Source organism: Bombyx mori, chromosome 12 (genome assembly GCF_030269925.1).
Source record: "Bombyx mori chromosome 12, ASM3026992v2".
NCBI lineage: Eukaryota > Metazoa > Arthropoda > Insecta > Lepidoptera > Bombycidae > Bombyx > Bombyx mori.
Window position 1 is genome coordinate 17,502,034 of NC_085118.1, and position 12,267 is coordinate 17,514,300.

The following is a 12,267-nucleotide window of genomic DNA, read 5'->3' on the forward strand; positions in this document are numbered from 1 at the left end:
AGAATGCTTGCAGTCCCCCCCCAGGGTTCCTCAGGACCCCCTGCCGTGCGACTGTGCAGGGAGACGGGGTTGACTGATGCTACGTGGTTAAATGTAGTGATATAACTATAACAGAAACATGATTCAAAGAGCGCGTGAATAAATAGCCCTCTCCCTCCTCCCCCCGCCTCCTCCTTACTGCCTATCACCGCTATACAATTAGAAAGACCAGCTTATAATTTTAGTTCTTCGGTCCGGAAATGTTCCATTGAAAGTGTAGGTATTTGTTTATACTCGTGTTACAAATATTGTATCTCGCGTCAGCGGGCGACCTGGACGCCACGCCGGGTGTCCCGGGCACTGGGCAGGCCCGCGCGATGCCCGGGACACAGGTGTGCCTAAATTGGACCCGCTGTGGTCCAGATAGTCTATTTATTAGCTGAATTATTATTGAAAACGACGTGTATGTGACAATTTCGATCCCTTCCTTCATTAAATAATTTCAAATATTTTATTTAAAAATTTTAAGCGAAAGGAAAATATATTTTAGTTGTATTCAGTTTCAAAATACATAAATTTTTTAAATTTGACTTTTTAAATATCTGTCATATATCAAGCACTCATAAATTTCTCTGATACATTAATAAATTGACCTATTAAAAGTGTTGACTAAAGTTTGTTTCATTACATGTTCATTCCTTGGCGCACAATGTGTCGCTGTGAGTCCCGATGGTAATAATAATAATAGACGAATTAAGCTTTTTGTATTTTATTTAGAAACGAATAATGAAAATAAACATTGTTCAGTAGTTAGCGTTGTACAATATGCACGTATTCTAATTCATTTTATAATACGATGTGACTCTTGACATATGCAGGTAATTACCCCGGTATGTATAATTACTGTACGAGGTACAATCACACTTTATATTAATCCCAGCACCTATGTAGTTAAACTTATGAACTGTTAAATAACAAATTTTTATTTTTTTTGTACAAAACTTTAAGTCGACATTAAGTTGAGTCGCGCACAGAGCACAAGCCGGGCCTGCGGTCCCGCTACAGGTACATCCCGTTGACGAGGTAGTCCGCGTCGTGCGCCAGCGCGGACTTGCGTCGCAGCCGGCGCCGCGCCGCGCGCGCACGACACGCCAGCATGCCCGCCAGCGCGCCCGTCAGCGACACGCCTGCAACGTGCGCGCCCTCATAACTAGCCGCTCTCGACAAGTATTGTCACATCGTCATGCCGCTCGAATAGCTTGGAGGGAACTTCAGTTACAACTCGATATCGGGCAAGAGAGACTGCGCCGTGCCTAAGAGATGATGATGAACAAAAAATTGAGATTGCACAAGAGATAGTTACCGAGCACTAGCAGCAGCACGGCGGCGGGGGGATGCTCACTGAGGCCGTCGTGGTCGTCGAGCGGGGGCGGGGGCGCGGGGTGGCGCCGGGCCGACGCCGCGCCGCCGGGCTCCCGCGCGACCGCCTTGTTCGACTCTGCCGTCTGTATCTAATCATACGCAACTGGTTCATTTATGACGCACTAAAAATACATGTACATAATACTCTGAAAGTGTCTACCCATTCTCCAATGAACGCCTTAGTCTCTTTAAACGACAGTCACGGAAAAAGACGAGCTGATGCTAATCCAGGCGGACATCACGCAGACAAAATCTTTTAAAATATATTTCTGGCTTTGTAGTATTAGGTCTTTACTTATGAAGTTGCCGTTAGGATACAGAAATTTAATTAATATTATTCAAAGAGCGAACCGGAGGACATTGTATGACAGTTCAATTAATGCTTGGATCCATTACTATTTCTTTAATAGGTTTCTTCTTAGTATGATTCTCAAGTAGGGGCGGCTTGTTCTCCTCTCTCAGATCGGGAGCAGGGGAGGGTGGCGGGGCGGTGGGGGGTGGCAGCTCCAGGCCCTTCTTAGGTCCGTCGCGGAGAGTTTGTTGCTGACTAGAGTACACTATCGGCACCTCGGGCATTGTCTTCGCAGGCATATACATCTGCATCTCCTGAAAACATTCGTATAGAACATTATCAATACTAATATTAATATCTTAAAGTTAACATCTTCCAATTGTATAATTTGGCGGAGGCGAGGCCCTCATAAGAAGGATGAATCCTTAACACGAATGTGTCAATATCATCTGGATATGGTAAAGAGTGTATTATATTTTAAGGCCTAGGTACTCGCGGCGACCTTGCACACCGCCTCTGGGTCGCTTGGAAGGTAATGTCGCCATGCGCGAGCGACTGTTTATTAATATTAAAATTTTATTTTTCATTACCTCACATGAATTTCCTATCGTAAACTATCTTTTTACGCATCTATGCCTGTACAAAATAATATAAATGTTTCACATCGGCCAGCCTTCCCGCGATGCCAAATTTTTTTTCTAGCTCACGATCCGTCTGTGTGTTAAGTCGTACCCCATAGACATCACGTCAAAGTTGTCACTGAACTTTAGACATGAGTTTCATACTTAAACAGTTGTTCCGTTCTTCAAGTCGGAACACACTACTGCGTCGCGTAAAGAAATAGAGAGATAGGATGGTGGTACCTACCCATGCGGACTCGCAAAGCAGTCACTGGTGAACGTGTATTTGGTACATATTTCATTAGATCAAAATATCTCGTCACCGGCGACTTGCGAGCACAGCGGGCGGGCTTCAGGTACAAGAAGCAGGCTCAAATAACTGTGTGGTTACCGTGTCTTGTCGCTGCTGCGGAACGGGCCAGGCGCGGCGCAGGTCGGGCTCGGGCCACGCGAGCCGCGGGTATCCTGCCCCCCACCCACGCTCCTCCATCCCTCCCACACCTGCACACACAGTAGCGGACTACATATTATAACCCCGCCCTGGGCGCGTGCAGGGCTTAGGGCGCACTCACACATACACACAGTTCGGAGATTGTTTGCGATGCCGCGACACGAAACTCGTAGGCCCTATTCAAATGTGAACGAAAACTAATATTATATTCATTTAAAGTTTTAAGCTATTGCATAGCTTTTATCGCGGGCCTTGAGCGCGGCGACCGAATCATGAACTTCCGTAACGAAAAAAACCTAACACCCTCACTCCGACTACCATGTAGCTCGCGTTCAACACATTCACACGTTGCGCTTGTGTAGTGTTTGTGAATAAGCGCGGCGTGGCGACGGGACGTCGCACTGCATGCGTATCATGAAAAATCTACCCATCTCTCTCTCGCACGGTCTAGCTTATGAGGGTGAAGGGGACAGTTAATGTTTTGCTTTTATTAATGTTTAATATAGCGTGGTCTTGTTTTATTATTGTTTTAATATTAAATTATCATTGTCTAATTATAATTGCATAAGTTGATAAAAAACGCTATGCTTTACCGGGGCAGTTCCCGAGTGCCACACGTTTGCTTTTTTTATTTTTTATTCGTTAGTCGTTGTATCTCAAGGTGCTATTCGAGCTAGGTCTGGTAAATGAGCTCACAAGTGCAACCTTGAGGATTTGCTAACACTAGTCCTAGCAAGTGCAGTGCTCACTGAATCTCAGCGAGTTGTGTTTGTGGTAGCGTGTCGAACTCTGTGTCGCGAGCTTAGTTCCGATCTCCTTCCTGATGACGTTGGCGCCGATTTAGATCGCCTTACATTTTCATTCACATGATTTAGTTAAAGGAACAGAGTGTTTATATTGAGGTTTTTTTGTATTGACAAAAATTAAATGTTGTGTATCTGTGCTACTTTATGAATGACTGTTGTCGACATCGATATATTACCACTAGATCCCGCGTAAAGGCGTCAAAAGTAACCAAACAAAACAGTGCTTAGATTCATATTAAGCACAGTTTTGCCGTCAGTGTCACGCCGACCGTCGAGTGGAACGATCCTAAAATGCGCTGTAAAAAGATGTAAAAAACACGCTTATACAGAGAAAACAACATGAAATTTAGTATTTTTGGTAGGTTTTATAATTTTTATTAACAGATGGTGATAAATATTTCAAATAAATCAATTATTCTTACCAAATTAGTACTTCAAGAAATTAAATCCTATTACTTTGCTTCGCAGTTATTTCTTTCGCACACATAATAACGGTTACATGCAAGACAAGGATGAAATAGGGCTATTTCAGAACAAGTGTAGTGGAGTAACATAATTTTTTATTTTTTTATTATTTTTTATTACTTAGATGGGTGGACGAGCTCACAGCCCACCTGGAGTTAAGTGGTTATACTGGAGCCCATAGACATCTACAGCGTATTTACGCTGCCATTTACGCATTTGCGCCACCCACCTTGAGATATAACTTCTAAGGTCTCAAGTATAGTTACAACGGCTGCCCCACCCTTCAAACCGAAACGCATTACTGCTTCACGGCAGAAATAGGTGGGGTGGTGGTACCTACTCGTGCGGACTCACAAGAGGTTCTACAACCAGTAATTACGCAAATTATTTTGCGGGTTTGATTTTTATTACACGATGTTATTCGTTCACCGTGGAAGTCAATTGTGAACATTTGTTAAGTACGTATTTCATTAGAAAAATTGGTACCCGCCTGGGATTCGAACATCCCGTGTATCGCTAGATCAGATACGAATGCAACAGACGTCTGTACAACGGACGGCGAAGTGAAATCTGTAAACTGGAATTTGTTTTTACATTTTTACAGATTTAATAACAGAGTAATAAAAGAAAAAAGAAGCGACAATTATTTCAAACCTAATTGCTCCAGTGTGGTTTGTGCAGACCATTTTACCGAATCTGACATGTATTTAATAAATAAACCAATTTGATGGGGATTATGTTGTTGTGATTTAAAAAGCTCTTATCCATTTTCCCCACCGATGTACAAGGTACAATATAGCTAACTCAGGTATAATTATCTATAGTTATACAATATTTGTTGTTAATCATAAGGAATTAAATTAAAAAAAATTAATGAATATGAATTAAAAAAACATAATAAAAAATAAATTACTCAAAATATTCTTTAAAAAAAAGTATAAAGTGCGACTCCGTAATACTCTGTTCGGAGCAGTAAAATCTTAATATCGTAAGTTTAAAAGGGCGTAAGTAAAATCATATGCGTGTAAATTTTTGCGTTATCTTTAAGGAGATAAGGTTAAATTTGGAATAAAAGTTATTGTAAAAAACTATCTTTTTCTGTCATTCATGGCGTAAGGTCGTAAGTGAATGTTAAAATAATCTAAGCTGCACTTTATTGCTTGGGGAAAAGGCATAGTTTAGGTTACAATTATTATATTATACATCGTTTTTCTCCACTTGATGGTATAGTCAGATCAGTTAGTCGATGCCATATTTGTGCTTGGTTTTTGTATGTGATGCGTTATCTAGTGGTAATATATCGATGGTTGTCGACAATAACCATTAATAAAAATATTGGCAAAGTTACAGTTACAGACCGTTCACCATAAGATGTCCCCTGCCTTGAGAGTTGGTAGCATTGCCAACGGTGTTGCAAACAATATATGTACCTTTTACCCCCATTATCTTGTGTGTAATGTAAAATTATTGTTTTGGCTTCTGTTGCGCTAATAAAGACCTCGTATATTAGTTTTTCTTCAATATCTTCAAAGTACAGATATCGACCTGGCTTATTTTTATAATATATAGCTAAAAGACTAGGAAGGTTGTAAATTATGACACAATTTAAATTTGAAATTATTTATTAATTGCATTTTTACTGACAGTAATTATGGTCGAAAGAAACGATTCCAGACATATCACTGTCACTTGCATAAGCGTCGTCTGACGTATCCGAATCTGTGCTGCTGTCGTTTCCTAGTTCAATTATGAATTTATCCGTAATATTATCCATGCAGCCATCACGTTCACAAAATTTGTCTTCTAAATGTTTTACGTGTTCACACTGTTTTTGCCAATCCTGAGGAATTATCGATGAAAAAGCTTCTTCAGTTAATATCACGATATTACCAGCTTCTTGGCCGACATTATTTATTATTATTATTATTATTATTTATTAACACTTTATTTCAGTTTTTTTTTTTTTTTTAAACCATAACATTTTGTTAGTAATAATTACTTATAATCTATGTTAGTAACTTAAAAAAAAAAAAATTCATTATATACATTCATATCATTATATACATTTTATACCATTATATATTTTTTTTCTCCTTCCAAGTGCCTACTGCAAAGGCTATTGATCAGCAGTCCCTCGATCTTGCTCGATATGATTCTTAAAAGACTGTTGCCACTGTCACGAACTCGACGCAATAACGATGCACTTCTCTTCCGCATTATTGCAAAGAAGTCATCGGTGTGAGATGTCGCAAACATTGTGGATGCACTACAAAAGCGCGGCAGTGACAACATCATCCTAAACGCATTATTATATTGTACACTGGATTATTGCTAGCTACTCGTCTCTTTAAAAGACTCCACATAAACTCAATAACATTTAAGTCACAGTGATAGTGGGGCAACCTAAACACTTTATGGCCATGACTTATCAATAATTGGTCAGCCTCATAAATGGGCGCTTCTTTGTGCTTTTTTATAATTTGATAAAGCTCTGCTTTCAACATTGTCGGTAAATAAGATAATTCCTTATTTGTAATCCATTCTTGCATTTGGACTTTTGAGGAACTCATAGTAGGTGCTTTATTCACTTGTACTGTATGATAGGGAGCATTATCCATGACGACTAACGAGTTTGGAGGCAAATTGGGTATAAGTTTCTCTGAAAGACATTTCATAAAATTTGTTCTATTTATATCGTCATGGTAGTCCCCTGATTTACTCTGTGATTTAAAAATCAATTGAGCATTCGAAACGAACCCCATTTCTCCACCTGCATTAACAATAATCCATCGCGTTCCAGGAGAATCACTTGTTAGTACTCCGTCCTCGTCACCTTTTTGCCAACATTTTTGCACTGCATTTGATGCGTGAATGTATGTTTCATCTAAGAAAACTATTGGCCGACCTTCTACACGATTTTGTCTCATAGTATCGATATACTTGCGTCTCCATGTAACTATGTCGTGTCTTTCCATTAAAATTTTCCGCTTCGAACCACAATTTTTGTATTTAAATTCGATTCGTTTTAAAATTTTCCACAAAGTAGTTCGACCTCCACCAAAGTTTATATCATTCCTTAATTCAATAAGTAATTTATTCAAGGTAGGAACAACTTTTCTGACAGTATACATTTCATGGATTTTATTTCTTAATGCGCATAAATCGAAATCATCAAGATCCACCGTTTTACGTTTTTGACGGTGTTTTCCAGGAGACTTGAGTTCTTGAGACGTAGAGGCAGCAACTTCACCTTTTTTAGTTATTCTACTCACGGTTTTCTCCGACATGCCTGAAATAGACACATAAAATTTGTATCCTTTTATAAAATTTAATATTTATATAAACTCAAGTAATGACCGTATTATCGAAATAAATTAAATTCACTGAGATGTGTACTTTTTTATTTTAATTCTTTGTCAGTAAATTCTTATTACCCATACTAAAGGCATTATGTCTGAAGCTTGTATCCCCATTTTACTAACCTGTCATTGCGGCGACTCGTGCTCGCACTTGATCGAGTCTAATTAACGGGGCTTCGTTTGCCTTTTCTCTCTCACAAAAGGCACGAACCTTCAACACAATCTCTCTTGCACTGCTTTTAAATGGCTTTGACATGATTAATTTGAAGGATATTAAATATTAACACAAAAACTAAACGCACACGTCACAACAGACAATCTGACAACAACAGATTGACAAAAGTGACAAGTAATAGTGCCAACATCACGGCAGGGGACATCTTCGGTGAACGATCTGTACTGTTGAGCGCGAGTGGTATACCACTGGCGCAGCGGCCCAACGACTGGACGAACTGCTCGTTAAGCAAATATTGGACTTCGGTTCGATATTCCACTCCAAGAAACCTTCCTTATAGAGCACAATGTGTGTATTATCTGATTGTGTAAGTGTAGGTGTTTGCGTCTACCGGCTTGCGATCCCCAAGGCCGTCGCTGCCAGGGGGGCTCGAAGGCGGGGAACTGGGCGTCGCCGCTCGGCTCCTGAAGCAACCCGCCCTTGTGACTGAAGATATGAGAGCTCGGACCGGACTCTGCAAATGATCGACTCTAAATGAATTAAATGTTTAGTTAAGCCTAGTGCTGTAGAATTTAATATAGAATCAATGTAGCACGGTGTCATTTACTACATTAACTACAGGAATTTTCATTATTTGAAGTTTTTTTTTATTGCTTTGATGGGTGGACGAGCTCACAGCCTGATGTTAAGTGGTTACTGGAGCCCATACACATCTACAACGTAAATGCGCCACCCACCTTGAGATAAATTCTAAGGTCTCAGTATAGTTACAACGGCTGCCCCGCTCTTCAAACTGAAACGCATTTACTGCTTCACGGCAGTAACGGTAAATGTATTGAGTAGGCATAACAGTTCAACATATAACTGACCAGTACCCGTGTATCTGTGTGGCGGCTGAGCCTGCGTCAGCCGGTGCGGCCACCGGTCTCCGTCCACGAGACTGTCGCTGCCCACGCTCAGGTCCATGCTGTCCTGGAAGTTTACAGTGGAGCGATTCATAACCAAATTGTAGGAACGCAAATTGTAGGAACGATTTCCCTAGATGTTCCGACAAACTCACGACCCGCTTGGCCTTCAACGGAACACATAGACGTCACAGCCTGGATACCCACTTTGCAACTTGATCTCGGAGTCTCTTAATTATACGCTGTAATCCAACTGTACAACAGAGGCAACGTACGATCCAGCTGCTCTTATGATACAGAGGTCGTCGTGGGCCCGGCGGTGCGACTGCCCCTTGACCTCCTCTCAAACAGGTGTAAATAGGTACCTAATACTTTGTTACATGTGTGGCGGTAGCTATCATAGAACAAAATATTTGACAAATGTCTGAATCTCGCTTACGACATTTTCAAGATAAGCTTACATACATTGTTTATAAAAATTCCGAACAATTAGTTATTAAGAACATTCGGACCGTCAGTCTACCGAGCAATATCAGCCGCTCGGTAGAAGACCTTCCCTTTGTCGTTATTATCAAACGTTTATAACGTATAATAATTATTTATATTTCTTTTTAAGCTAGTTTGTGCACGATACTTTTGCCGATGTAAATGTGGTCGCAATTAGGGGTTGTCAGCACGTTCGGTGAAGCTAGCTTAACGTCTCGAGGCTACTACCAAAAAGTAGGCAAAATAACGGGAGTTGTTAGCTGTTGTATAGTTAGATGCAAGGTGCGTGAAAGGTAAAGTGAAACAGAGTTAACTAGTACTAGCGCATCAAACAAGGACGGTTGCCAGACGTACGCGTTTTCAAAGCTATTCCTCTAGATCTCGTACCTACTACAGTGAAATAAGTCTCTACTTAACTCATATTATTATACACAAGTGACTGTCACGGTGAGCAAATGACGTTAGAATAAAAACCAATCAATAAAATTGAATCGTAATTTAAGACAATGGATAAATATCACCCAGTAGACTCTGGTTTATGTCATACCTGCATCGGTGGTGCGTGCCGCGTGGTGGTCGGCACGGTGGTGATGGGGAGGGCGGAGGGGGCGGTTGGGGGGGATGGACACGACAGCTGGGGCGGCTCGTCGCTGCCGTCGGCGCACTGCGGCACGCCGTCGCACGCGTTGTACACCGCGACGCACTCCCCGCCGCGACGACACTCGAACTGGTTCCAGCGGCATCGACCCGCTGCAAAGGATAGCTTATGGCTTAATTAGATTCGTTTGTGAGCTCTGTGAGCTCTGTCCTGACAGGACAAGGAATAACATCGTGCAATAAAAATCAAACCCGCAAAATTATAATTTGTGTAATTACTGGTGGTAGGACCTCTTGTGAGTCCGCACGGGTAGGTACCACCGCCCCGCTTATTTCTGCCATGAAGCAGTAATGCGTTTCGGTTTGAAGGGTGGGGCAGCCGTTGTGACTATACTGAGACCTTAGAACTATATCTCAGGGTGTGTGGCGCATTTACGTTGTGGATGTCTATGGGCTCCAGTAACCACTTAACACCGGGTGGGCTGTGAGCTCATCCACACATCTAAGCAATAAAAAAAAAATGTAAAGGAGGCGCGTCTCCTGGTCACTTCCATTCAATAAATAATGAGTTGATTATTTCTGAGATCTTTAATAACTTCAGACCATTAAACTACGACCTTAGCGGCTCAGTTCCTGGCACAGAGTACTGAAACGTCTGATATGTGTAGGTAACAGAATACTATTACTCCTAGCGAGGGTGTAGGTACTCACGCGTGGGGGCCGGAGACTGGAGAGGTAAGTTCGTGCGGGGCGGGGGCGGGGGCGGCGGCGCGGGCGTCGTGCTGGTGCTCGCGGCGGTGCCCGGCCCGCTCCTGTAGCGCGTTCCCAACATGTGACTATTACCATTAGACTTATTAGATTAATTAATATCAATGTGACTGTGAAGATACACCGAAACGATTCCTATCTCACCTCCTCTGTATCTTCAAAGTACACCGTAAGGCGATGGCACAGGTGATGATTATTCCGTGTAGCTCTGAGTGATACCTGAGGTTGGCGAGTTCCCGCTCGTGGTGGGCGCGTTGCTCCTGGTCCTGCAGCTCGGCCAGGCGGCGACTCAGCGCCAGCACTCCGCTACTGAAGTTACTGTGAGCCGTGAACTTGCAGCGGAAGTCTTCGGGCGGTCCACACTTGAACAAGTAGCAGCTGCCGGGACCCTGGACCCACACCAGTGCGTGTTACTAAGTGTTACAGAATTTGGCACGTCTGTCTCTGGGATGATATACAATATAATTTAAAATGTAGGATTTTTTACGTTTAAATTTTAAAACTGGAACCACAAGCGACGCGCGATAACGCGGTGTCCCTGGACCTGTGGCCCGCGCGCACACGTCGCCACTCTGGACGCACGAGCCGACTCTCTCGTTAGGGCAGCGAGCGGAGGTTGCAAGCTGCGTACGTTGTTTAGATAACAGGCCCCGCATTACACCCGTCCATACCTTTTCCTCATAGACGAAGACGTCGCAGGCTTCAGTTTCACAGCAGAGTCGCAGGCATTCCGCTCTCGTGCCCACGTCAAGCTCGGAGAGGTAGCGGGCGCCCATCTCGCGGGACTCCTCGGTGCGGATGATCTTGTCTCGCTGCACGTCGAAGCGCGCCACGCAGGCGGCCGGGTCCAGCTCGCGCGCGCTCGCCAGCGCCGCCACTCCCAGCCACCACACCCACGCGCGACTCTCCATGCTCTCACTGTAAGCTCACGAACGCGATTCTCGTCGACGGACAGGCTCCTCCGCCGGTCACTTCGTCCATAGAGCCCGAGTGTCAGCCGGTGCAAGAACTAATTAATGTATGCAGAATAAGTACGTGTGATGGCGGCGCTATCTGTTCCCAGCCCCGCTCGATAGCGTCGCGGCTGCGCACTCTGATCGACTCTCCCCGCCCCCGAAATGATTGATCCCTTGACTTTGAGTGCGGGTAGGGCTGAGGTCGATTAATCGAAGAATCGAAGTTTTAACCGAAAATTGTATATGTACATAATAATATGTGGTGTGTTGTGTTTTTGTGGTAAATTGTATATGTATGTAGTATATTTAATTGAGAATGGGACATTAAATCAATTGGCTTATAATTAGTGATTAATTAAATATACATGTAAAAACATGTGAAACATTGTTCACTTAATTAATCACGAACTCGATACACGGCTTCAGTTTGTTTAATGTCAATTATGTTCTTTAGTTAGTCTATGGGCTAGTAATAGGTACGTTCGTTGAAATTACATAAGTATTGCTTCTTTTTGAATCTCTCTTGTGTCAATTATGTTCTTTAGTTAGTCTATGGGCTAGTAATAGGTACGTTCGTTGAAATTACATAAGTATTGCTTCTTTTTGAATCTCTCTTGTGTGACACAAGTTATTCACTGGTATTTCATTTTATATCAATAAATAAAAGCTCGTTCAAATCGAATAAAGATGGTAGAAATTCTTTTCGATCTCGATTATACTGTGTATCGATTCTTCAGATTTCGATTCACATTTAAATGAAGATCGATTCTTTTCGGAAAGAATTGCCATCCCTAGTTACAGACTTCGGATTGCTCTAACAATCGAGTCACGCGATCTTCATATTATAATGAAGAACTAAATTGTCACAATTTTAATTTCATTAACTTTTGCGATTTAGCCTTGTTTATCTATGTACATACTCGTAATATTGTTCTAAGCGTTGAAACATTTTTTGTAATTCTGATGTGATCGAATCGCAGTGGTGT

At 42.3% G+C, this 12,267-nt stretch overlaps 2 protein-coding genes across 7 annotated transcripts; both read right to left on the bottom strand.

Annotated features, from left to right (window-relative positions):
• Positions 1-732: 732 nt before the first annotated feature.
• On the bottom strand, positions 733-11,797 carry LOC692993 (guanine nucleotide binding protein). Of its 6 annotated transcripts, none has more exons than XM_062671315.1 (10): positions 10,997-11,797; positions 10,545-10,714; positions 10,269-10,369; positions 9,508-9,710; positions 8,445-8,541; positions 7,961-8,083; positions 2,705-2,814; positions 1,798-2,007; positions 1,343-1,490; positions 733-1,166 (listed from the first exon to the last, which is right to left on the bottom strand). In XM_062671315.1, exons 1-10 carry the CDS (start codon positions 11,234-11,236, stop codon positions 1,039-1,041), a joined length of 1,530 nt encoding a protein of 509 aa, XP_062527299.1. In that variant the 5' UTR covers positions 11,237-11,797; the 3' UTR covers positions 733-1,038.
• On the bottom strand, positions 5,640-7,905 carry LOC105841729 (uncharacterized). The gene is made up of 2 exons (XM_021348471.3): positions 7,518-7,905; positions 5,640-7,324 (listed from the first exon to the last, which is right to left on the bottom strand). Exons 1-2 carry the CDS (start codon positions 7,648-7,650, stop codon positions 6,327-6,329), a joined length of 1,131 nt encoding a protein of 376 aa, XP_021204146.2. The 5' UTR covers positions 7,651-7,905; the 3' UTR covers positions 5,640-6,326.
• Positions 11,798-12,267: the final 470 nt, after the last annotated feature.